The following is a 24,919-nucleotide window of genomic DNA, read 5'->3' as shown; positions in this document are numbered from 1 at the left end:
TATAACAATTCTTGAAGACATTTGTACTATACATGATATGCATCACAATATATAGGTTTACATGGAGCCCATGAATGGACCTTCACAAAACAAAAACAAACCAACCAACCAACCATACATACTAAAAAAATCTAGTGAAAATAGAAAAATATCTTCGTACAAATGAAAATTGTTTTCATGAGTTTTTTTTCTTCAAGAAAATGAGAAAGTAAGTGAATGAAAAAAATAAAGAAGCATTCGATAATTATCTTAAAAAACTGCACCATGTCCTTTAATTTCAGAAAAATAGATGACAGACCCTTACGAAAATTAACCATGGTTTTACTATGAAAACTAACCATGGTTTATAGTTATTCATGGTTTTCATGGTTTTTTTGGGTAACCATGAAAACCATGGTGAATTTTACCTCAATGTTCACTTAAATTTTTAGGTTCTAAGTAAATGTTAATGGATCTGGGCTGTTAATCGAGATCCTTCTCTACAGCATTGACTGTTGGACGAAAGCATGGTAATACTACAGTTAGTGCATCCTTTTAAAAACCATACTATCCCTTTTTAAACTAATTTCGTAGTTACTATGACCTATTACACATACAACTATGATGCTACCACAGCTACTGCAGTACTATGGATAAACCACAGTAATGCTATGGTTGGTTCATAGTACTTAGAATCACCATGAAATACCATAGTAGAACCATGGTTACTACCATGGATGAACCATAGTAATACTATGGTTGGTTCATAGTACTTAGAATAACCATGAGATACCATGGTAGAATCATGGTTACTACATAAAAACCATGGTAAAACCATAGTAAACCATGGTAGATTTTCGTAAGGGGAAAGGACATGGTGTCATACTTTTTGGGTAATTATCACAAGCACACTTACTTTCTCATTTTGTTTAAGAAAAAATATTTGTGAAAACAATGTTTTACATTGTGCAGGTTCCTATTAATGTGGCGGATGAGTATAGATTAAGCATTGTTGGCTTTTTTCAGCTGATGCTCCCTCAAAGCTTGATGATGCACAGTTAAGCCTGCCCCCCCCCCCAATCTATATTTAAACTTGTAACATTTTGCTTTTTGAGTTCTGAACCAGTCAGTAAGCAATAAAGCTGGAGACAAAATGTCCCACTATTAACTTTTACAGATTTAGTTACTAGACTGGTACACAATGTATAGTACCAGTGTACAGGAGTACAATGTACAGGAGTATACTGGTATACTATTTTGTATATTATTTTGACATATAATTCTGTACATTGTTTACTACTGTGCTGCTTCGAGAGTGTTATCACTTTGCTCCCAGATCTTTTTTAATGCTTTTATACAGCTGAAGCAGTGCATCAGCCCACAGATCCCTCTGATGGCCCACATTGCTCTGTGCTAGTTTCTGAGCTGTGTACACCATAGTAAGCACAGTCCGCTCAAAGTCCTCCTTGCTCAGATGAGCCTGGTGCTGTTCCAGATTATGGCAGAGGCGACGGATATCTGAGAGCGCCCTTGGGAGAACATCCTCACACACTACCTCCAGAGGCTGCAGTCTCCGAAGAGAAGCAAGTTCCTCATCTGCCACGCGAAGCACACTTTTCTCTGCTTCAACATACAGCCCTGACCACATCACCTGAAACACACACACAAGGAAGAAGACAGTTATGTAGGGAAGAAGATGGTGCTGTTAAGTAAACAGCACGCTTGGATGAGCTCAGGAAGAATTCAATAATTTAGCAGCTAAACTGTCACCAAGTTTGGCAAAATCTACTTTCCTTGTTTTTGCAACCACTTCACAATGAACCTGACTGATTATTTCTCAAAATCATCTCATAATATGGTCAAAAGAAAAAAAGAACTCTCCCAAAACTGCCACTGCTGAAAAACAGGATGGTGAGGCTAATGCTGAAAGTCCTAGCAAAACCAGTGTTTCTGAACTTGCTTGTCAGTAACAGCATTGAGAGCACAAGCTTGAAACAGCCTCCAAACATGGCCACCATGAACTACACTTCCCAAGAACCACAGCACCCTCTGTCGCCAGCTTATTAATTACACCTGTCACTCATTTCCTCCATAATCAGCTTCCCTATTTAAACACCACTCTCACTCCCAGTCAGTGTGAAATATTGTTCAGTGTTTATCTCCTGTTGTTACCAAGCCATTTACTGTCTGCCTGCCTTTTCGCTATTGATCTTTGTTTATGTTTTTCTCAACCTCAAGTCTCACCTTCGTTATTCTGTTTGCCGATCAACTGACCTCCGCCTGTTTCTCTAACCACGGTTCTCATGTACTGTTTTGGCTTCGTCTACAATTTGCTTCTCCTGCTCTCCCTGCACCTGCATCTGTAAGTGCCTATACCCTGATTGGGTACTTTGAGCCCAGTGAATGCAGCAGAGGAGGCAGAGCAGACTGCTCTGAACACTCAAGGGTGCCTCTTAGGAGAACACCAGCAGATGCTCAGCGACCTCAACACTAGGATGGTGCAGCTTGGTGCTGTGATGTTGCAGGCCCTCCTAACACACCCTGAGTCCTCCACAAGCTCCACAAAGCTTCTCTCGCTACCCGAGAAGTATGCTGGCAATGCTGCTAGTTGTAAGGGATTTTTTCTCCAATGCTCCCTGTATTTCTCATCTCTCACTGGCATTTCTGAGGAACAGAAAATTGCCAAGTTTCTCACACTACTGACTGGAAAAGCTCTCCAATGGGCTAGTGCTGTTTTGGAGCATGGAGGGGCGCACACAACATCTTACAATGGTTTCCTAGAATTATTTAAATGAGTCTTCGATCAGGAACCAGAGTGCATTGAAGTTGGAGAAAGTCTGTTGACCATCAAGCAGGGTAAGAGAAGAGTCACAGAATATGCTCTGGACTTCTGAACCCTCGCTGCAGGTAGTGGTTGGAATGAGCCAGCTCTGAAGGTGTTTTTTTGCCAAGGTCTACACCAGAAAGTATTGAGTGAGCTAGCTTGTCGAGACGAACATTTAACTCTGGATTCTTTCATCGATCTAGCCATCCGTCTGGACCATTTAATCAATGGTAGACCTTCTTTACAAAATGCTGCAATGCTAACTCCTACCACCAACATGCCCACACCTATGGAGATGTCACAGGCTCATTTAAAATGCTCAGAAAGAGAAAGACGAAAATGTGAGGGTTTATGTTTCTACTGCGGTGATCCCAATCATCTTATTTCCAAGTGTCCTGTTCGTCCACCTCGCACCAGTTCTGCTGAAACCTCATCCAGCCCAGTGAGTTCCCTGTTACCCCATAAAACACAGTATTTTAAAATGCCAATCTTATTGAAGCTACCATCACCAACACATGTGCTCTCTGCATTTATTGACTCAGGGGCAGAGGGGAATTTCATTGACATTTTAATTGTCCAGAAGTTCAGCTTGTCCACTAACACACTGCAGAGACCATTCAGCCTCAAGACCATCGAAGGAGGTCCCATAGGGGATGGACTCATCACCACTTGCACGTCTCCACTTCATATTCAGATGGGAGCCCTCCACTCTGAACTCATCTTGCTACTGGTCACATCCATGGCACACCATGACATTATTCTGGGCTATCCATGGCTTCAACTACATAACCCATTAATTTTCTGGCAGCATAAAGACATTCTTCAGTGGTCACCAACCTATTTACAAAATTGCCTGCTTCATCCCCAACTGACCCTCTCTTCCACGTCCGTGGAGAGTCCCCAGCCTGATTCGCTTGACAATGTTCCTGAATGCTACATGGACTTAAAGGAAGACTTTAGTAAGGGTAAGACTTGTGGCCTACCTCCTCACTGCACATATGACTGTGCAATTGACCTCCTCCCGGGTACCACTCCGCCACGCAACCACATCTATCCACTTTCCCAGACCAAGCAAGCCGCCATGGAAGAGTATGTACAGGAAGCTTTGAACCAAAGGTACATCTGACCTTCCACCTCACCTACATCAGCTGACTTCTTCTTTGTGGAGAAGAAGGGAGGAGGTCTTCAACCATGTATTGATTATAGGGGCCTCAACCAAATCACAGTGAAATACCCCTATCCTCTTCCACTGGTACCCTCAGCCCTTGAACAACCACGTGCCACAAAAGTCTTCTCCAAACTAGACTTATGTAGTGCCTATAACCTGATCAGAATCAGAGAAGGGGAAGAGTGGAAGACAGCCTTCAGTACCACTGCTGGCCATTTTGAATACCAAGTAATGCCTTATGGCCTTTCTTCGGCACCCAGTGTTTTCCAGTGTCTGATAAATGATGTTCTCAGAGACATGTTGAGGAGATATGTCATTACCTACATAGACAACATCCGGATCTACTCCCCAGAAGAAGAAAGCCATCTTAGACATGTCAGATAGGTACTCTCCCGTCTTCTTGAAAATCACCTGTATGTGAAGGCTGATAAGTGTGAATTTCACGTACATCAGATTTCCTTTTTGGGGTATATTATCAGTGCTGAGGGAGTCAGTATGGACCAGTCAAAGGTATCAGCCATCATGTCTTGGCCTGTCCCCTACAGGAACTACAGCGTTTTCTGGGCTTCGGCAATTTCTACCATCACTTCATTAGGGGCTTTAGCACCATCCCAGCGCCACTGACCTCTCTCCTAAAGAATGGACCTCGGCACCTCCAGTGGAATCGAGCAGCTGAGGAAGCCTTTAAAAAACTCAAGGCCTCTTTTACCACAGCCCCCATACTTCAGCATATTGATCCGGCTAAACCATTTGTAGTAGAAGTGGACACATCCAAGACTGGAGTAGGAGGCATACTCTCCCAATGATTCAGTAAGAAGCCCAAACTGCAGCCAGTGGCTTTCTTTTCAAAGAAGCTCACACCCACGGAGAGGAATTATGGCATCGGCAACAGAGAATGACTAGCAGTCAAGAAGAATGGAGACATTGGCTTGAGGGAGCCACTCACCCCTTTGTTATCTTAACTGATCACAAGAACCTTGAATATCTCAAGAAGGCAAGACGTCTCAACCCACGTCAAGCCAGATGGGCACTGTTCTTTACACATTTCAATTTCACGATATCTTTCCATCCTGAAAGAATCCCAACCTCAGACACCTCCAGAAAACTGCCCCTGCCATCCCCAGTCTCCTGTACATCCCACACAACCTCAAAAATGGCTCATGCATCTCCTGCCACAGGCCACCCCAGCAGCCACCGTACACACCAGCTGCTGAGGAATAAATATTGGTGGGAGGACATGGTGACAAAGATCAACCACTTTGTTTCCTCATGTTCAGAGTGTGCTCAAGCCAAGGCACCACGAACTCCACCCGCTGGAAAATTATGCCCGCCTCAAAGACCCTGGTCTCACCTGACCATCGATTTCATCACTGATCTACCTCCTTCCCAAGGCAACACAATCATCCTGGTGACCATTGACAGGTTTTCCAAAGCCCTCAGACTCATCCTGTTACCTGGTCTACCTACAGCCTTTCAAACCACCAAACTCATCTTGGGCCTCACCGTGGGCCTCAGTTCATCTCCCGACTCTGGTCTTGCTTTATGGAGAGATTGGGAATTTCAGTGAGTCTCACCTCCGGCTATCACCCGTAATCCAATGGCCAGGTTGAATGGGCCAACCAGGAAGTAGGATGCTTCCTATGGATCTTCTGTATGCAGAACCAGGGGACTGGGCACAATTCCTTCCATGGGCCGAGTATGCACAGAACTCACTCAAGCACTCTGCAACTCAACTAACCCCATTCCAGTGCATACTTGGCTACCAACCTTGCTGTTCCCATGGAATGATACACCCGTCCAAGTACAAGCAGTCAACAACTGGTTCAGATAGAACCAACAGGTATGGGAGGAGGTTCACCAAAGAATTTAAGTAGTCAACTCCAAGTATAAACAATACACTGACAAGCACAGGAGCAAGAACCTGGAATACTCTCCAGGAGATTGGGTGTGGGTCTCCACAAGGGATCTGAAGGAACCCAACACATGCAAGAAACTTCAGACACACTATATTGGTCTGTACAGAGTCCTCTGTTCGTTGCATCAATGAGGTTTCATACAAACTAGAGCTCCCAACTCACAGCTGAGTGACACCCACATTTCATGTCTCATGTCTGAAGCCAGCGATCCAAGATCCATTATCTGAAAACACTCCCACCCAAAAGCCCCCCCCAACATAGAGGGGGAACCCATCTATCAGGTAAACAAGATCCTGAACTCCAGACATAGACAAGGACAACTAGAGTACCTGGTAGATTGGGAAGGCTACAGACCTGAGGAGCGAAGTTGGGTATGCTCGAAGGACATTCTGGACCCTCTCCTGATACAGGAATTCCACAGCCAGCACCCCAGCAAGCCTGCACCAAGACAGAGAGGGCATCCAAGAAAGAATATAGCTCCTCGGGGGGGGGGGGAGGTCTGTCAGTAACAGCATTAAGAACACAAGCTTGAAACGGCCTCCAAACATGGCCACCATGAACTACACTTCCCAAGAACCACAGCACCCTCTGTCTCCAGCTTATTAATTACACCTGTCACTCATTTCCTCTGTAATCAGCTTCCCTATTTAAAGCAGATACGCAGAACCTTTATTTTTAAATAAATTTCTGAGTGGATAATATCTCCATCCTTGACTCTTGTATGCTGCATAAATGGGAATTAAAAAAAATATTTTTGAGAGTTAAAATCGACTGCAAATTTGGCATTTGAGCTGCCCCACTAGGCTAGCTATGCCTGAGTGCGTGACGTCACCGCGATAACCAGTTTTAAGGCCGAGGCCTTTTACAGCTATAGATCAAAGTCATATAAATAAAAATTTATGGTGAAAGTAAGAAATACTGTTACTGACTTGCTCAACTAAGACTGATTTGACTTCATTGATTGTGGGTTGACTCTCATTAAAACAGGATAGGTGTTATAACTTATGCAACATATATGTACATGCATGCATGTTCACTGATAAAATGTAAAAGGATAATTACATAATCAGATGAACTGAGACAATCACATTCTGAAGCAAATTAAATAATCTTATACTGTACCAGTAATTTAAATACACAATACAAGTTACATGTATTAAGCTAAATGCTGGTAAACAATATGTTGGTTTTTTGTCCAAATGAGAGTCGGAGCTTACCCATCTGTGTTCTCGCTTCTTGAAGACCGATCTTGTGGCCGACTGTTTTGAAACAATCTGACTTTCAGTTGTTCATTCAGTTCTCTGTTCATTTGCTTCTTCCACGTAAGGGCGAGATGGCAGCAATATCCAGTTTAGAAATAAGATGACTGGTCCACTCATTCTCTATTTTGTCCATACAGAGTACTCCGCCATTACTGCTTGGCTCAGGCAATTACTAAAACCCGGGATGGGACGTCACTGGTTTTAGCAACAACCGCGGGGAGGTCATTGCCAGAGCGATATGCCACGTCCCATTCCATCCCGGGTTTTAGCAACAACTCTCGGCTCACTCCGGGAGGACTGGTGCAACTGAACTTTGCTTTTAAAAAAATAATAATAAAAAAAACTTTCCTTTTCTTGTAGTTTTCTTTTTCTTTAATTGTTGATACTGCACCCTCTTTCAATACGAGCTTATAGCCAATGCTCGTCAACAGATCAGAGGTTTCGTATGAGTCCTCAGTAAAATGTGCAGAGCAGAGACCACTTCATAGGTGCCCAATGTGCCCGTGAACTTCTCACAAAACGCATCCAAATCTTTGCAGTTTAAACATTCTTGGACCATGAATGCAATGTAAATCCACCTTCTGTCGTGTTGCTGGTGGGTGCAGCAACACATCTGCGTGGCATGACGATAAATTAGCTCAAAATGGAGGATCGGAGTTGCAGTCAGCTCTGTGTTTTAGTATAGCGGAAATGGCGATGAGACCAATGGACTTCCTGCTGTGATGTTACGGACGTCAAGGTCATTCACTCAGATCACTACCTATATAAATCACTTTAATTGTAAAAATTACTATATTAGATTTACTGTTAACGCTTAAAACTATTCCTGTGCCATTCTTGAGGTCTCAAGGCATTTATAAATGAAAGTGAGGCCATGGAGGGTGGCACGGTGGTGTAGTGGTTAGCGCTGTCGCCTCACAGCAAGAAGGTCCAGGTTCGAGCCCCGTGGCCGACGAGGGCCTTTCTGTGCGGAGTTTGCATGTTCTCCCCGTGTCCATGTGGGTTTCCTCTGGGTGCTCCAGTTTCCCCCACAGTCCAAAGACAAGCAGGTTAGGTTAACTGGTGACTCTAAACTGACTGTAGGTGTGAATGTGAGTGTGAATGGTTGTCTGTGTCTATGTGTCAGCCCTGTGATGACCTGGCGACTTGTCTAGGGTGTACCCCGCCTTTCGCCCGTAGTCAGCTGGGATAGGCTCCAGCTTGCCTGCGACCCTGTAGAACAGGATAAAGCGGCTAGAGATAATGAGATGAGATGAGTGAGGCCATGGCTCTGTGTATATGCTTTAAACACCACTCTCACTCCCAGTCAGAATGAAGTATCGTTCAGTGTTTATCTCCTGTCATTACCAAGCCGTTTACTTTCTGCCTGCCTTTTCGCTATTGACCTTTGTTTACATTTTCCTTGACCTTATCTCCTAGTCTCGCCTTCATTATTCTGTTTGCTGATCGACCGACCTCCACCCGTTTCTCTGACCATGATTCTCGTCTACTGTTTTGGCTTTGTCTACAGTTTGCTTCTCCCGCTCTCCCCTGCGCCTGCATCCTTAAGTGCTTGCACCCTGACATTGCTGTCCTAGAAGCAATGAAGAAATTGACGGTCAACAGTTATGACCTGTCAGTCATTCAAAAATGTGTTTCTCCCACTCTCCTTCCCTTTTGTAATTTTGCATATGATGATAAGATCAATATTTACCAAGTTACCAGTATTTACCAAGCAGTGCAGCAGACATATTGTTACACTGAAAACTTAATTTTTACTACACACAGGTCTGACTTTCATCTAGTTCAGCAGATAAGCATTAATTTTAAGCAGCACTGGTAGACTGGTGCATGCAGAATGCAAGTGGTTGCTATGCTATGGGTCTAGTGTGAATTATAACTAGTGTTGTGGGTACTATGGCAAGTTCACAAGGACAGAATGAAACATAGCAACAGGCCATACTTGAGTTTGACACCTGTGGCCTAAACTATTCCTATAGAGATCTTGCAGTCACGTGACCGGAAAGTACACAACCGCCATCTTGTCGGTCAAAAACACCGCTGAATATTGCTGCACTCGTGTACAGAATGGATCAATTTCAACCGACGGACTACACGGCTCATTTTTCTAATGAACAGATAACTAGATATATGTCTAAAATAAACGATCTACAGATTAGTGACCCTTATGGCTTTCCGGATGGAGTTTTCACGACCGGATTTTGAACTGCCAGCGGAATACCCAGACGTGTATAATTACCTCATTAACTTTCCCTCGCTGTTCAGTGGTGAAGCACTGCGTGCTTATAAATCTCTGGACAGTTATCTTTACAGAAATTCAGGATTTGTCAGCGACTCAGATGTGGCATCTTGTAAACAAGAATCCTCATTGGATGGGTAAGTCACTTAAGTATTACTAGTACTGATACTAGATGCACTGACCAGCCGATTATAGAATAGAATAAGGTAATTCTAGCTGTAATTCCAAATCGTCCGTCTTGTTTACATGGATCTGGCGTTGGAGAGATAGAGGCTTGGCAGTGGAGATTTGAGTGGCTGTTTTCTGAGCTTAGTTAACAGGCCGGCTCTGCAGCCTCGCTTTTGCTTCCGTTCCCGGTGCTGCCTCCTTCGCTTTGCTTCCGATAACAATCCACGGAGACCCCGCTGGTCTCGCTATCTCGTCCGGAATGTTTTTTTTTTTTCTCATCCGGAATGTTGTGCATGCGATGGAAATCGCTACAAACCGTCATTTTCTGCTGGAAACCAATGTCCAGTAAGTCCATACGGTTGTAGTGGATATTGAAGTCCGGTACAGACGAACAACACGCAAAAATACACACAAAAAACATAAAAAATGTGCACAGGTAGGGAGAGCTTGCAACCGTTGTAGTAGAATTGTATATAGTAGGGTTTTCCAGAAGAAAAGGTAGAAGTAAAAGCAGAAGTAGAACCAGAAGTAGAAGTAGAAGGCGGAATAGGCGTTTGACCGACAAGATGGCGTCTGTCACAATCTGGATCGGCTGTGACGTCACATGCAAGTGCTCCATATATCACTATATAATAATTTGTCTTTAAGCCTCTAAACAATATACATTTGTGGCAGCGAGGGTGTGGTCAAGTGCCAATTTGTGAATGGAAGGCAAGGCTGGGGAAGGTTAGTGGCAAAATGATTACATCTGTGTCAAATTAATGGTGCATGTGTGTGTGTGTGTGTGTGTGTGTCTTGCAGTGACAGCTGGGGGCTTTTATGGAGAGAGGAAGCAGAGAGGGAGAGAGCTGGTGCCAGAGGTAAAAACAAATGTTGCTGCTCAACCCACCCCAGTTCCCTGTGGAGACTACCTCTTGCTATCCCAACTCACGGAGGTTGCCAAGTTACAAGCAGAGCTTTTCGATGTGTTTTTCCCCTTCCCGGGGCAAAACAAACTGTAGTTTGGGATGAACTCAAGGCTATGCACAAAATGGGAATAGTCGAGGAGTCATACAGTGACTGGAGTAGCCTGGTGGTCTTGGTCTCCAAGGCCAATGGGTTGGTCTGGTTCTGTGTGGACTACAGAAAAGTCAACACGGTGTCTAAATTTGATGCATACCCAATGCCTCATATGGACAAGTTGCTTGATCCGTTAGGTGCGGCTCCTTTTTATTCAGCACTGGATTTAACAAAAGGATATTGGCAGATCCCCTTGACTCCCCTAGCCCATAAAAAATGACCTTTTCCACCCCATTTGGTTTACACCAGTTTGTCACCCTTCTATTCGGAATATTTGGGGCCCCGGCAACGTTCCAACATCTCATGGACAAAGTTCTTCACCCACACGCTGCCCATGTTGTGGCCTACCGCAACAACATCATTATATATAGTAACGATTGGCCGCAGCATGTAAAATATCTTAGGGCTGTTCTGGAGTTGTTGAGGCATGCAGGAATTCATGGCTAATCCAAAGAAGAGTGCAATTGCGTGGGTAGAAGTACAGTATCTGGGCTTCCACTTGGGTCATGGGCAGATGCATCCCTAAATTGACAAGACTGTAGCCACTGCGACCTGTCCAGAACCAAAAAGAGGGTGAGACAGTTCCTTGGGCTAGCTGGCTATTCTTGTAGGTTGGTGCCTAACTATTTGGATGTCACCAGCCTGCTGACTGATTTCACTAAAAAGGGGGCACCAGATCCGGTCCAGTGGATGGAGTCATGGCAATGGGCTTTCACCCAAGTAAAGGCTGCTCTGTGTGGTGGGCCACTATTACACTTCCCTGACTTCTCTCTCCCCTTTATTTTGCAGGCTGATGTGTCAGACAGAGGGCTGGGGGCTGTTTTGTCCCAGATGGTGGAGGGAGAGCAGCACCCAGTGCTGTACATTAGCCACAAATGCTCAGTGTGAGAAAGTAAGTACAGCACCATTGAGAAGGCTTGGCTGGCCATCAAGTGGGTGGTCCTCAAATTCTGGTACTACCTGCTGGGGCACTATTTCACCTTCTGTTTGGAACACACCCTACTCCAGTGGCTCCACTGCATGAAGGATGCCAATGCGTGGATCATCTGTTTGTATCTAGCTCTGTAGCTCTTTAAGTTCAAGGCGGTCCATAGGCTGGGGACACAGGTGGTGGTGGCAGATGATCTCTCCTGCCAGGGGGGTCAGTTGCAGGCTGGATGGCTCTCCGGCCTGAGTTGGGCAGTGGGGATATGTGGCAGAGGGGGTGGGGTCGAGTGCCAGTTTGTGAATGGAGGATGAGGTCGGGGAAGGTGAGTGGCAAAACGTTCACACCTGTGTCAAATTAATGATGCATATGTGTATATGTGTGTGTGTGTGTGTGTGTGTGTGTGTGTGTGTGTGTGTGTGTGTGTGTCTTGCAGTGACAACTGGGGGCGTATATGGAGAGAGGAAGCAGAGAGGGAGAGAGCTTCCCTGTGCACTGTGTGTGCGTGTGTGTGTGCGCACGCGCATGTGTGTGGTGTGTGTAAGAGAAGCAGTATTTAAAGCTGAGAAACATAAATAAAATTTGCCCTGCAAGTAACCTGCCTGTCCCAGTGCTTCAGTGTTCCACCACCCCCAAAGATAGTGTTACAACATATGACCAAAAGTTTGTGGACACCTGACCATCACACCCATGTCCTTTTTGACCATCTCATTCAAGATTTATTTCCCCTTTCCTGTTATAATAAACTCCACTTTTCTGGGATGGCTTTACACTTAGAGTGTGGCTATGGGGATTTGTGTTCATTCAGCCACAAAAGCATTAGTGAGATCAGATGCTGCAAGAAGGCCTGGGGTGCAGTCGGTGTCCATATACTTTTGACCATATAGAGTATATTTACATTATTCAAATTTTTTGACAATCTGTCAGGATTATGGTCAAGGTCAGAATAATCTTTAGTTAATTCTGATAAATATATAATTATAAGTAAATAATAAACAATTTGTAGCATATTTCAGATGGCTTATTGACAGAACTATGGAGTAGAACTATTACTATCAACCAATAGGTCTTTTAAAAAGCATTCACCCAAGATGACCTGGACCATAGGAATCCTTGAAGTCATCACATTCTCTAAACCTGTTCAAGTTTATTTTCCTCTATCTGTTTATATCCACTGCCTGTTTTCATGAAACATATAAACAGTACTGGATGCTGACAAATCATTCTTATGCTGCAGCCAGTAGTCTACTAAAAGCTAGTCTGTCCATTGCTTCAACAATCTCTCACATGTTTACAACTTTCCTTTCATAATCAGCTCCTTTCTCAGCTAAATGCTTTGACTGTATTTTTAGGAATTTTTATGCAATTTTAATGACAGTCAAACAAATTAACATCACCAAAAATAAATATAAAAAAACAGAGAAGAAACTGCTGTCATGTAAATTGCACAATAGATGGATATACATGCAGGAAGACTTTATTAAGAAATATGCTAGCAAACAGATCCAAAAGCAGTGTTGAGAAACAGGCAATGGACATGTGAGACAGACAGTATATTCAAGGCAAGAAGAAGAAGAAGAAGAAGAAGAAACCTTTATTTGTCACATGCACACTTCAAGCACAGTGAGATTCATCCTCTGCATTTAACCCATCTGAAGCAGTGAACACATGCACACATACCCAGAGTGGTGGGCAGCCATACTACAATGCCCAGGGAGCAGTTAGGGGTTAGGCACCTTGCTCAAGGGCACTTCAGCCCAAGGCAGAGACAAAACATGGTCAGGAAAACAGAAAACAGAGTCAAAACCAGAGAAGCAAAACAAAATACAGTACAAAGGCTTAATAATGTCAGCTACAGGGTACTAGGCGTATACTTTACAAAGTCTGTGTGTACTGAGACTCCTTATAAGCACGGGCTGTGATTGCGCTCTGATCAGTAACAGGTACATGGCAATTAGTCCTGATGAGCTTGAGCACGGCACTGTACACCAGTTGCAGTCCAAGGCACGCATTGCACACTCCAAGCACCAATGCACGTGGACATGACAGCTGCATTTACTAGTGAATCTTTTATTGCATCTTGGTATGCACACCAATCTATTTCTAAGTGGATGTTGGGCACAGAGCTTAAAGGCGTCACGCAGTGGCGATAAAAGTCGCATTATTCTGCACCAGAATGCTTTCGAGATTCGAAATAAATTGACCGTCGATTTTTCAAAAGCTTCCCGCGGTTGTAATCGGTCCTTATTTGATCATGCCCATCACTTGAAATTTTCCGCGTTCGCAGCGCCCCCTCTCGGTCAATGGAACAGCTGCGTGACGTCATACCAGTAACCACTCGGTGCAGTTGCAATGAGGGACACACCAGAAAATAGGAGTGATGCTGAGGAAATTAGCTTTGATTTTACCGATACAGAAGAAGAAAATGGCCCACAAGTAGAGATTTTGACAGCTGAATGTCCTGGTGGTATCCAGCATTACAGATTTGAACCTGAGCGCTCATCTTCAGAAGAAAATCAGGACAGTTCTGACGACGACAGAAACGAAGACGGGCGACTTGAAGACTTGTTTTGGTTGGTTTCTCTGACTAAATCACTACTTATGTGTATTTTTAAAGACCATTTTCACTTGAATTAGAATGCTGTGTGATTAATCTATGATTATGTGTAATACTGATAGCTGTAGGGGGTGAAAGTATAGCTAGAAAGATTGAATTCTAGCAACTTGACAGCTTGTGATCTCGCAAAATGCAGTGGGCCTTCTGATACAGTAGACCCCTTGATATTCCAGTTTTCATCATTTTCCTTTTATTGCGGTTGATTTTAACTTGATATTCAGTATGTTATAGGCTGGGAGTATTGAGCTTTGTATTGTATTGTTTAGTAAACGTACAATCGTCAGTAATAAGTGATAATTATTAGTTAAAGGCAGCTCTGTGGCATAAATCTTTCAATTAATCTGTCATCCATTTGCTAAAATTATGTGCCACGTGTTATCAAGACAACACTTCATGTGACAAAGAAAGATATGACAAATACATAAATATATGAAAATCATTTTGTACAATTAATGATTGATACATAGAAACACTTAACACGTGTGTGTGGCAGCAGGGGCGTGGTCAAGCGCCGGTCTGTGACAGGAGGGCGGAGCCAGGGAAGGTGAGTGGCAGAATCATTACACCTGACGGTAATTAACCTGTGTTTTCCCAGTAACCGCGCCCTATTTAAGGAGGCAGAGGGAGAGCAGAGAAGAGCTCATCCCGGGACAAGAACACAGTGTGTGTTTCGCTATCAGATTAAAACTGGCGGTTATACTGAAGAGTCTGGCAATAAAAAGTCTATTTGCATCTGAAGCGTTGTCCTGCCGTCCTCTGTGCTCCACCCACACTTCAGAGAGCTCTACGGTGGTGCCAAAACCCAGGACAAGGTGGAGCACCAACCTCGCAGCCCCATGGAATCCTCCCCGTTCGCGGACCTGGTCCACGCCCTCGCCACGGCTCAGCAAAGCCAGCACCAGGCGCTCGTCACGCTCCGAAAGGAGCAAGAGCGGCGCTTCGAAGCCCTGGTGCTGGCCCAGCAGGAAGATCGCGAGGCGTTCCGGCATCTCGCGTCGGCGGGGTCCACCAGCGCCCCGGCCTCGGGCCCGTCTCCCCTCACCGTGACCAAGATGGGCCCGAAGGACGACCCCGAGGCGTTTCTCACATTGTTCGAGCAGGTCGCCGAAGCCTCGGGGTGGCCGATGGAGCAGCGCGCGGCGCGCCTCCTCCCCCTCCTGACGGGAGAGGCGCAGCTGGCCGCGCTATAACTCCCCGCCGGCCGGCCTACGCGGACCTTCGCCGGGCCGTCCTCCAGCGCGTGGGGCGCCGCTTCCGCGCGCTGGACGACGGCCCGGCGAAGGTCCGCGTAGGCCGGCCGGCGGGGAGTTATAGCGCGGCCAGCTGCGCCTCTCCCGTCAGGAGGGGGAGGAGGCGCGCCGCGCGCTGCTCCATCGGCCACCCCGAGGCTTCGGCGACCTGCTCGAACAATGTGAGAAACGCCTCGGGGTCGTCCTTCGGGCCCATCTTGGTCACGGTGAGGGGAGACGGGCCCGAGGCCGGGGCGCTGGTGGACCCCGCCGACGCGAGATGCCGGAACGCCTCACGATCTTCCTGCTGGGCCAGCACCAGGGCTTCGAAGCGCCGCTCTTGCTCCTTTCGGAGCGTGACGAGCGCCTGGTGCTGGCTTTGCTGAGCCGTGGCGAGGGCGTGGACCAGGTCCGCGAACGGGGAGGATTCCATGGGGCTGCGAGGTTGGTGCTCCACCTTGTCCCGGGTTTTGGCACCACCGTAGAGCTCTCTGAAGTGTGGGTGGAGCACAGAGGACGGCAGGACAACGCTTCAGATGCAAATAGACTTTTTATTGCCAGACTTTTCAGTATAACCGCCAGTTTTAATCTGATAGCGAAACACACACACACACTGTGTTCTTGTCCCGGGATGAGCTCTTCTCTGCTCTCCCTCTGCCTCCTTAAATAGGGCGCGGTTACTGGGAAAACACACAAAACACAGGTTAATTACCGTCAGGTGTAATGATCCTGTCACAGACCGGCGCTTGACCACGCCCCCGCTGCCACAATGTGTTTTTAAAAAAATTATTTTTTCTATCAATACCTAGCCATGACCTTGAAATCAGATCCATTGATAACAGTCACAAATAGTGTTCAGTGTTTGTTGTTACAGCCAAACACAATACACCGATTAGGCATTTTGTATCACAGAATATTAATACATCATTTCATAGTGTTTTGAGTGTTCAAAACTATCCACAAACTGAATAAATCCACAAAATCCGCAATGTAAACAACTCTGGTAAATGCACGCCATAGAGAAAACATGGGGACAGGCCAGCATCACCCAAGGGAGGTTACTGGTATGACGTCACACATAAGTTGACCTAGTTAACGGCTGGCTGCCTAAATTTGGCTGTGCGCGTCAACTTTAAATGCTTGTAGCGGGCGCATCGTGACACTGAGATCGCGGGAAACCGAGGGGCTTGAATAACCCACCAAACCTGACATTTTGACACATGATATAGCCTGATTGCTGAAATTACCGCACGACGCCTTTAAAGAACTATAATGGGGATAAATGGGGATGTTTGTTACTCAGATCCTTGTAGCAATGCCTAGCTCAGCAAACAGCACTACCTCTCCTTAATGGAAGAAAAGTTAGCTGACAACATATAAAATAGCACTTGATTCAGCACATCCCATTTTCTCCCACAATGAACTATTAACCCCATTTCCAGAAAAGTTGGAATATTTTCCAAAATGCAATAAAAACAAAAATCTGGGATTTGTTAATTCATGTGAACCTTTATTTAACTGACAAAAGCACAAAGAAAATGTGATAACTTGTGCCCACAAAAGGAATGCACGAGAGTCAACTGACGCTGCCTGTCTTTATTGTAGAAACAGTTCTTCAACACAACAGGCACCTGGCACATAATAAGCACCATCTAATGTGGCTCACCATATACATACACAGAACTATGAGAGCTGGCAACTGTCTTCTTACTCTCTAACTTATAACATATCCTCTCTGTATTCCAGTGCCCCCCCAGCAGGTGCTTGGCCTCACTAACTGACTACTGTCCTATTACAACACTTCCCCCTTTAAGTTCTTTGAAATTAAATAATAACAGTGGAGACTTAGCCTATAAACCCAACAGTAAACAACAGCATATATTACCATGACAACATGTAATAAAGATGACATGGCCCCCATTCAGTGTAACAACTGTCCAATTAAACATTCAGTCTGTCTGGAGGTTTGTGAGTGCACTGTGACCTCCGCAGAACCCTGGGTGACCCCGAAGACACCACAGGAGACAATGATTTGGGAGATGCTGGTGTGGGGGGCATTAATGGGGCTTGTATGTCCATGTGAGGAGGTTCCCCCTCATCCTGTGGCACCAACAGCTCTCCCTGTGTGTCTCCTTCTGGCTCTGTTGCTGGTACATACTCTCCCACAGCAGATGATGTCCACTCTACAGAGCTGTCCATTTCTGAGCCTGTGTCATGACAGAAGTGTACATGATCCTGATGTCTTCGAAACACACATCCATCCTTCAGCTTCACCACATATGAGACTGGACCACTCTGTGTCAGGATAATCCTAGGCAGCCAAAGCTGGGTGCTGTTACTGCTGAAGTTTCTCACATATACCCTGTCATCAGGTTTAAACTGTCTCACCCTTGAATGATGATCATGCCTCTCTTTCTGCTTTTCCTGCTTTCTCTCTACTCGCTCATTTAGAGCTGGTTGCAGCAGGTCCAACCTCGACTTGGGCCTATGCCCCATCAGCATCTCAGCTGGAGTGCTATGAGGCAATATTTGAGCAGGAATCGTGAAAGCTTAGTGCTCAGAGAGTCTCCTGTCATCCGCTTCAGGCCTTCCTTTACTGTTTGCACTGCACGCTCTGCCAAGCCATACGAGGCAGGGTGGAAGGGAGCTGTCCGGATATGATGAATGCCATTCTGTTGCATGAACTCTCCAAATAGCTCACTTGTGAATGTCAGGCCATTATCTGTGACCAAACTGTCAGGCAAACCATGGACTGCAAAAATCTGCCTGAGCTTGTCTATAGTTGAAGGAGCTGTGATGTTAGCCATACTGTGGGCCCCTATCCATTTCGAGTGTGCATCCGCCATAATCAACAACATTTGTCCCATAAAGGGGCCAGCAAAGTCCATGTGCACTCTCAACCAAGGCCGGTCTGGCCACTCCCATGGGTGCAAGGCTGCTGGTGGTGGCATGTTCTGGCTAGACTGGCACTGCGTGCATGACTTTACTTTGTCCTCGAGATCCTGATCCATACCTAGCCACCACACATAAGATCTTGCCAGACTTTTCATCCTGGAAACTCCTGGATGTATCTCATGTATTTTCTCCACAATCTGTTTATGCACAAGGGAAGGGACAACAACCCTTGACCCCCAGAGAATGCATCCATCCTGCAAACTCAATTCTGTTTTACATTTAGCATACAGCTACAGCCCCTCTCCTTCCACTGAACTGGGCCAGCCATGCAAAAGGAGTGTTTTGACTCCAGAGAGGATTGGATCCCTCTCCGTCCACTGTCTAATCTGGGTTGCTGTAACAGGTGTTACTGCTAGCCTCCCTAATGAAAACACATTCTCTGGTAGTACATATGTAGCAGCTGGGTTCTCCAGCAATGGCAGTTGGCTCAGAGCGTCTGCATTTGCATTATCCTTGCCTGCTCTGTATAGTATACTGTACTGATAGGCTGACAGTGTAAGAGACCAACGCTGTATCCTAGCTGAGGCCAGCAGTGGGATGCATTTGGTCTTACTGAACAGACTCAACAGTGGCTTATGGTCTGTAACAATTGTGAATGGCCTGAAGTAGAGGTATTGGTGGAAATGCTTGACTGCAAACACAACTGCCAGACCTTCCTTGTCCAATTGTGAATACCCCTTCTCTGCTGCAGTCAGGATCCTTGAAGTGAAACCAATGGGTTTCTCCCCACTTTCTTCCGTCACATGCGATAGTACTGCCCCAACCCCATAAGGAGAGGCATCACATGACAGAATGATCTCTTTGTCAGGATCAAAGTGAACTAGCAGTTTTGCTGAGTGAAGGAGCTCTTTATTGTCCTTAAAAGCTGTTTCTTGCTCTTCACTCCATTTCCACTTGGTATCATTGCATATTAGCTTGTACAGTGGGGCCAGAATGTTTGAGAAATCAGGAAGAAATTTGCCATAATAATTGACCATGCCACAAAATGATCTCAGTTCATGGAGGCTTGTGGGGCTTGGGGCCTCCTTAATGGCCCTCACTTTGTCTTCCACTGGGCTGAGACCCTCTGCTGTGATTTTGTGCCCCAGGTAGGTCACACTTGGAGCCATGAACACACATTTGCCCCATTTTAGCCTCAGTCCTGCCTCTGAGAGCCTCTTGAGCACCTGTTCTAGGTTAGCAGATGCTCTGCCTCTGTGGCCCCTGTGACTAAAATATCATCCAGATACACAGCCACATGTGGAATTCCTTGCAACAAAATGTCCACTGTTCTTTGGAAAATGGCAGGGCTCAATGACACTTCAAAAACCAGTCGGTTGTATTTAAAAAGGCCCTTATGAGCATTGATGGTAACATACTCCTTTGACTCTTCATCAAGGAGCAGTTGTTGGTAGGCATGGCTCATATCAAGTTTTGTGAAATGCTTTCCCCCTGCAAAGGTCGCAAATAAGTCCTCTACTTTTGGTAATTGGTACTCAGCTGTCTTCGAAACTTGGTTCACTGTCAGTTTATAATCTCCACAAATCCTTGCTGACTTGTCTTCCTTTAGCACAGGAACAATGGGAGCTGCCCATCTTGAAAACTGGACTGGCTCAATGATGCCCAGTTGCTGAAAGCGTTCCAGCTCCTCTTCAACTTTGCCTTTCGTAGCATACGGCACAGGTCTGGGATTGAAAGACCTTGGGGTAGCCTCAGGGTCAACATGCAGTTTCACTGTAACCCCCTTAAGTGTACCCAGCTCATCCCTGAAAACATCACTATACCTCTGTAGTATGGTCTCCATTGTGGCAGTGACATCAGCATACTTTATTTCATGCTAGTTTAATCTGATTTTGTGGAGCCAATCATGGCCCAAAAGACTGGGTCCCCAGCCTGGCTCTCACTTTCTGACTTTCTGCTGCAATGTCCACATTGAGGACCCCCAAATGAGGAATGGGCTGCCCTGTGTAAGTCCTCAGCTTGAGCTTTGACAGGTGGGTGGTAGGTGGTTTGGACCCCCATGTCTGCTTGTAGGTCTCCTCACTGATGACTGATGCTGTAGCTCCTGAGTTGATCTCAAACTTAATGTCCTGCCCTCCAACTGTGATTGTGGCATAATAAGACTCTGAAGGTTCATCATCAGTCTCATCACTCTCTGCCTCCACCCCGAACATGTTGTAAGCACACTCTGCCTCTTCACCCCCTTCTTTGAGGTGATGTGTGTCAACCTGCCTGGCTTTTCCGTGTGTAGGCTTACTTTTCCCCTTTCAGCTCCTGCACTTTTTAGTTAAGTGTCCCTTTTTACTACATAAGTGGCAGACAGTGTCTTTGAACTTACATTCATTTCCATAGTGTGTTTCTCCACACCCAAAACATTCCACTCTTTTTTAACTTTAACAGTCTCTTTACCAGACTCTCCCCTGACCTGGTGCACCTGTGCCATCTGTGAGCCTCCATTTCCTTTCTGAATGTCTTTAGCATTATTTGCAGTCATTTCCATACCTTGAGAAATTTCCAGGGCTTTCTTGAAAGTCAAAGGTGGGGTTTCCCCCAGCAGGCGGCGTTGTATGGCATCATTATTAATACCACATACCAGTCTGTCACAGAGCACATCATCCAAAACTGCCCCGAAATCACAATGCTCTGAAAGCTGCTTAAGCTCAGCAACAAAGTTGGCAACAGACTGACCTGGTTTCCTGAAATGACTGTGAAACTTGAGCCATTGTACTATCACTGAAGGCTTGGCTTTGTGGTGGTTACCCATGAGCCAGACCAGTTCATCATATGGGATATCTCCCAGTTTCCGTAGTGTAGCTAAGTCCCTTATGAATTTATAAGTCTTTGCTCCACACACAGTCAAGAGAATAGAGTGCTTTTTATCCTCATCAGTAATCCCATTAACAAGAAAAAAATGTCCCAACCTCTCCTCATACTCAGTCCAGTCCTCGTTTCCCTCCACAAATTCACCAGTGGACTCAAATGTAGCCATCTGCACCAAGGTGTCCTGTCCTTGTAGAGCTCCTGATCAGATGCATCACCGGTGTCTCTGTCCCGCGTTCCCTTGCTCTGGTGCAACTGCTCCTCCAAGGCCACCTAACTTGTTAGCAGACAGTGGCGTAGTGATGCTAGCCACAAAACAAAACGGGACAGACATGTCCAAAAAAAAAAATAATTTCTCGTTGTCGCCAAAAATGTGTGGTAACTTGTACCCACAAAAGGAATGCACAAGAGTTAACTGAAGCTGTCTGTCTTTATTGTAGAAACAGTTCTTCAACACAACAGGCACCTGGCACAAGAAGCACCATCTAATGTGGCTCACCATACACATACACAGAACTACAAGAGCTGGCAACCCTCTTCTTACTCTCTAACTCATAACATATCCTCTCTGTATCCCAGCGCCACCCCTAGCAGGTGCCTGGCATCACTAACTGACTAATGTCCCATTACAACCGAAAAGATTTTCAGTAGTTTTACTGACCAACTTAATTGTATTTTGTAAGTGTAAATGAAGTTAGAATTTGATGCCTGCATCACACTAAAAAAAGTTGGGACAGAGGGATTATTACCATTGTATTGCATCACCTTTCCTTTTAATAACAGTTTTTAATTGTATGGGATCTGAGAATATAAAGGTTGCAGTTTTACAATTGGAATTTTTGTCTGTTTTTGTTTGATACATGACTTTAGCTGCTCAATAGTCTGTGATCGCCATTGTCTGATTCTCCTCTTCGTGATGCACCTTACATTCTCAATGGGAGACAGCTCTGGACTAGCAGCAGGCCAGTCAAGCACATGCACTGTGTGTCTACAAAGCCACGCTGTTGTAGCCCATGAAAAATGAGGCCTAGCATTGTCTTGCTGAAATAAGCATAGACTTCCTGGGAAGAGAGAGGTTGCCTTGATGAATATGTCTAGCTAAAATCCCAATATATGCCCCAATATCTCAATGGTACCTTTACACACATGCAACTCACCTATGCCGTGGGCACTGATGCACCCCCAAACCATCACAGATGGTATTTTGCACCTTTCTCTGCTAACAAACTGGATGGTTGTGTTCACCTTTGACACTGAACCTGCTGTCCAATTTTCCTGAAAACAAGCTGAAATGTGGACAGCACGTTTCCACTGTCTTTTGGTCCATCTGAGATGAGTTTGGGCCCAGAGGAATAGGTGGCATTTCTGCATAGAATAGACCCCTTGCACTGACATCACATTTACATGAGCAACCGTCACTACCCTTATCCTGGGGGACAAGCAAACTTTGTTTACATACTGTTCACATACTGAAGCCAAGCGAAGATGTCTGTTGCTGTTGTCTGAAGAAAACTATAGCTAAAAAGCTCTACTACCAGATTACTTGGATAATCTAAGCTAAAACCAGACTCAAATATCAGTAACATCAACTGTGAAATATCTGCACACTCATACCGTCATTCTGTACACACTGTATATTTATATTGACTAAGTCATCCTTACACTATGCACCATTTTGCACCAAAAGATAAAAAAAATGTGTGTATATATATATATATATATATATATATATATATATATATATATATATATATATATATATATATATATAAATTTTTTCCCTTGTCTGTACATATATTTACCCTTCTACATGTACATAGCTTTTTGTTTTGTTTTTTGTCTACACTTTTTTTATCTGTTTGTACTAAGAGAGCTAAGTGAAACTGGAGTCAAATTCCTCATGTGTGTTCACATACCTGGCAATAAAAGTGATTCTGATTCAGAAAGAAGTAAAGGAAAATTATACAGGTAGTCGTCGACTTACGACCTATGCGACTTACGACCAATCGACTTTATGACCGTCTGGTTATGACTGGCAAGTGTTTCCCAGCTGAGCTAGCTGAGCGTACGAGAGTTTCTGCCCCAGCTCCCGGCAGCGCCTCTTGCCACGTACAACAGTTTCTGCCCCAGCTCCAGGCACATGCACAGTCTCTCTCGTGCTCCCTTGTGCACTCCGTCATACAATTTCCACCCCAACTCCAGGCACATGAGCAGTCTCTCTCGCGCTCCCTTGCGCACTCCGTCATACAGTTTCCGCCCCAGCTCCTGGTTTATGAAATGAGCAAATGCTCCAACCAGCCCGAGCGCTGCAACAGCTGATGATGACGTAGACGACCCACAGCCAAGCACCAGTGATGCCAGCGGTCACTAAATTTTGTATTTTGTGATGTTTTACATTTGTATTTTGGTATGTTTCAAACTAAAATGTTTTCTATTTTTCACACCTGTATTTCATATTTTTTGTTTTGCATATATTAAACGAATTGTACTGTATGCAGTGTAGTATGCAGTGTTTGACTTAAACCAAATAATGAGCCAAGCTAATGAAATAAGAAAATGTTGATAAAATAAGACTTTAAGATGATTACAATATCATTACACATCACAATATACTTACGTTCATTTAACATAGGCCGACTTACGACCAGATCAGTTTACGACCGGTCAGTCATAACCAAACACAGTTGTAAGTCGACGACTACCTGTACATGGTGCTTGAAAGTTTGTGAACCCTTTAGAATTTTCTATATTTCAGCATAAATGTGACCTAAAACTTTATCAGATTTTCACACAAGTCCTAAAAGTAGATAAAGAGAACCCAGTTAAACAAATGAGACAAAAATATTACACTTGGTCATTTATTTATTGAGGAAAATGTTCCAATATTACATATCTGTGAGTGGCAAAAGTATGTGAACCTCTAGGATTAGCAGTTAATTTGAAGGTGAAATTAGAGTCAAGTGTTTTCAATCAATGAGATGACAATCAGGTTTGAGTGGGCACCATTTTATTTAAAGAACAGGGATCTATCAAAGTCTGATCTTCACAACACATGTTTGTGGAAGTGTATCATGGCACGAACAAAGGAGATTTCTGAGGACCTCAGAAAAAGCGTTGTTGATGCTCATCAGGCTGGAAAAGGTTACAAAACCATCTCTAAAGAGTTTGGACTCCACCAATCCACAGTCAGACAGACTGTGTACAAATGGAGGAAATTCAAGACCATTGTTACCCTCCCCAGGAGTGGTCAACCAACAAAGATCACTTCAAGAGCAAGGCATGCAATAGTCTGCGAGGTCACAAAGGACCCCAGGGTAACTTCTAAGCAACTGAAGGCCTCTCTCGCATTAGCTAATGTTAATGTTCATGAGTCCACCATCAGGATAACACTAAACAACAATGGTGTGCATGGCAGGGTTGCAAGGAGAAAGCCACTGCTCTCCAAAAAGAACATTGCTGCTCGTCTGCAGTTTGCGAAAGATCATGTGGACAAGCCAGAAGGCTATTGGAAAAATGTTTTGTGGACAGATGAGACCAAAGTAGAACTTTTTGGTTTAAATGAGAAGCATTATGTTGGGAGAAAGGAAAACATTGCATTCCAGCATAAGAACCTTATCCCATCTGTGAAACATGGTGGTGGTAGTATCATGGTTTGAGCCTGTTTTGCTGCATCTGGGCCAGGACGGCTCACCATCATTAATGGAACAATGAATTCTGAATTATACCAGTGAATTCTTAAGGAAAATGTCAGGACATCTGTACATGAACTGAATCTCAAG

The 24,919-nt window shown here is 44.8% G+C and overlaps 1 protein-coding gene across 1 annotated transcript in view; it reads right to left on the bottom strand.

The window, feature by feature from the left end:
- Positions 1-673: 673 nt before the first annotated feature.
- Positions 674-24,919, bottom strand: part of LOC132872866 (protein FAM180A) — a 64,302-nt gene continuing 40,056 nt past the window's right edge. Inside the window, exon 3 of the mRNA XM_060907981.1 lies at positions 674-1,630. Within this exon, the coding sequence (XP_060763964.1) occupies positions 1,301-1,630 (330 nt within the window). The 3' untranslated portion in view covers positions 674-1,300. The remainder of the gene's footprint in view (positions 1,631-24,919) is intronic.

Source organism: Neoarius graeffei, chromosome 2, assembly GCF_027579695.1.
Source record: "Neoarius graeffei isolate fNeoGra1 chromosome 2, fNeoGra1.pri, whole genome shotgun sequence".
Lineage (NCBI taxonomy): Eukaryota > Metazoa > Chordata > Actinopteri > Siluriformes > Ariidae > Neoarius > Neoarius graeffei.
This window is presented reverse-complemented; position numbering and strand designations above follow the sequence as displayed.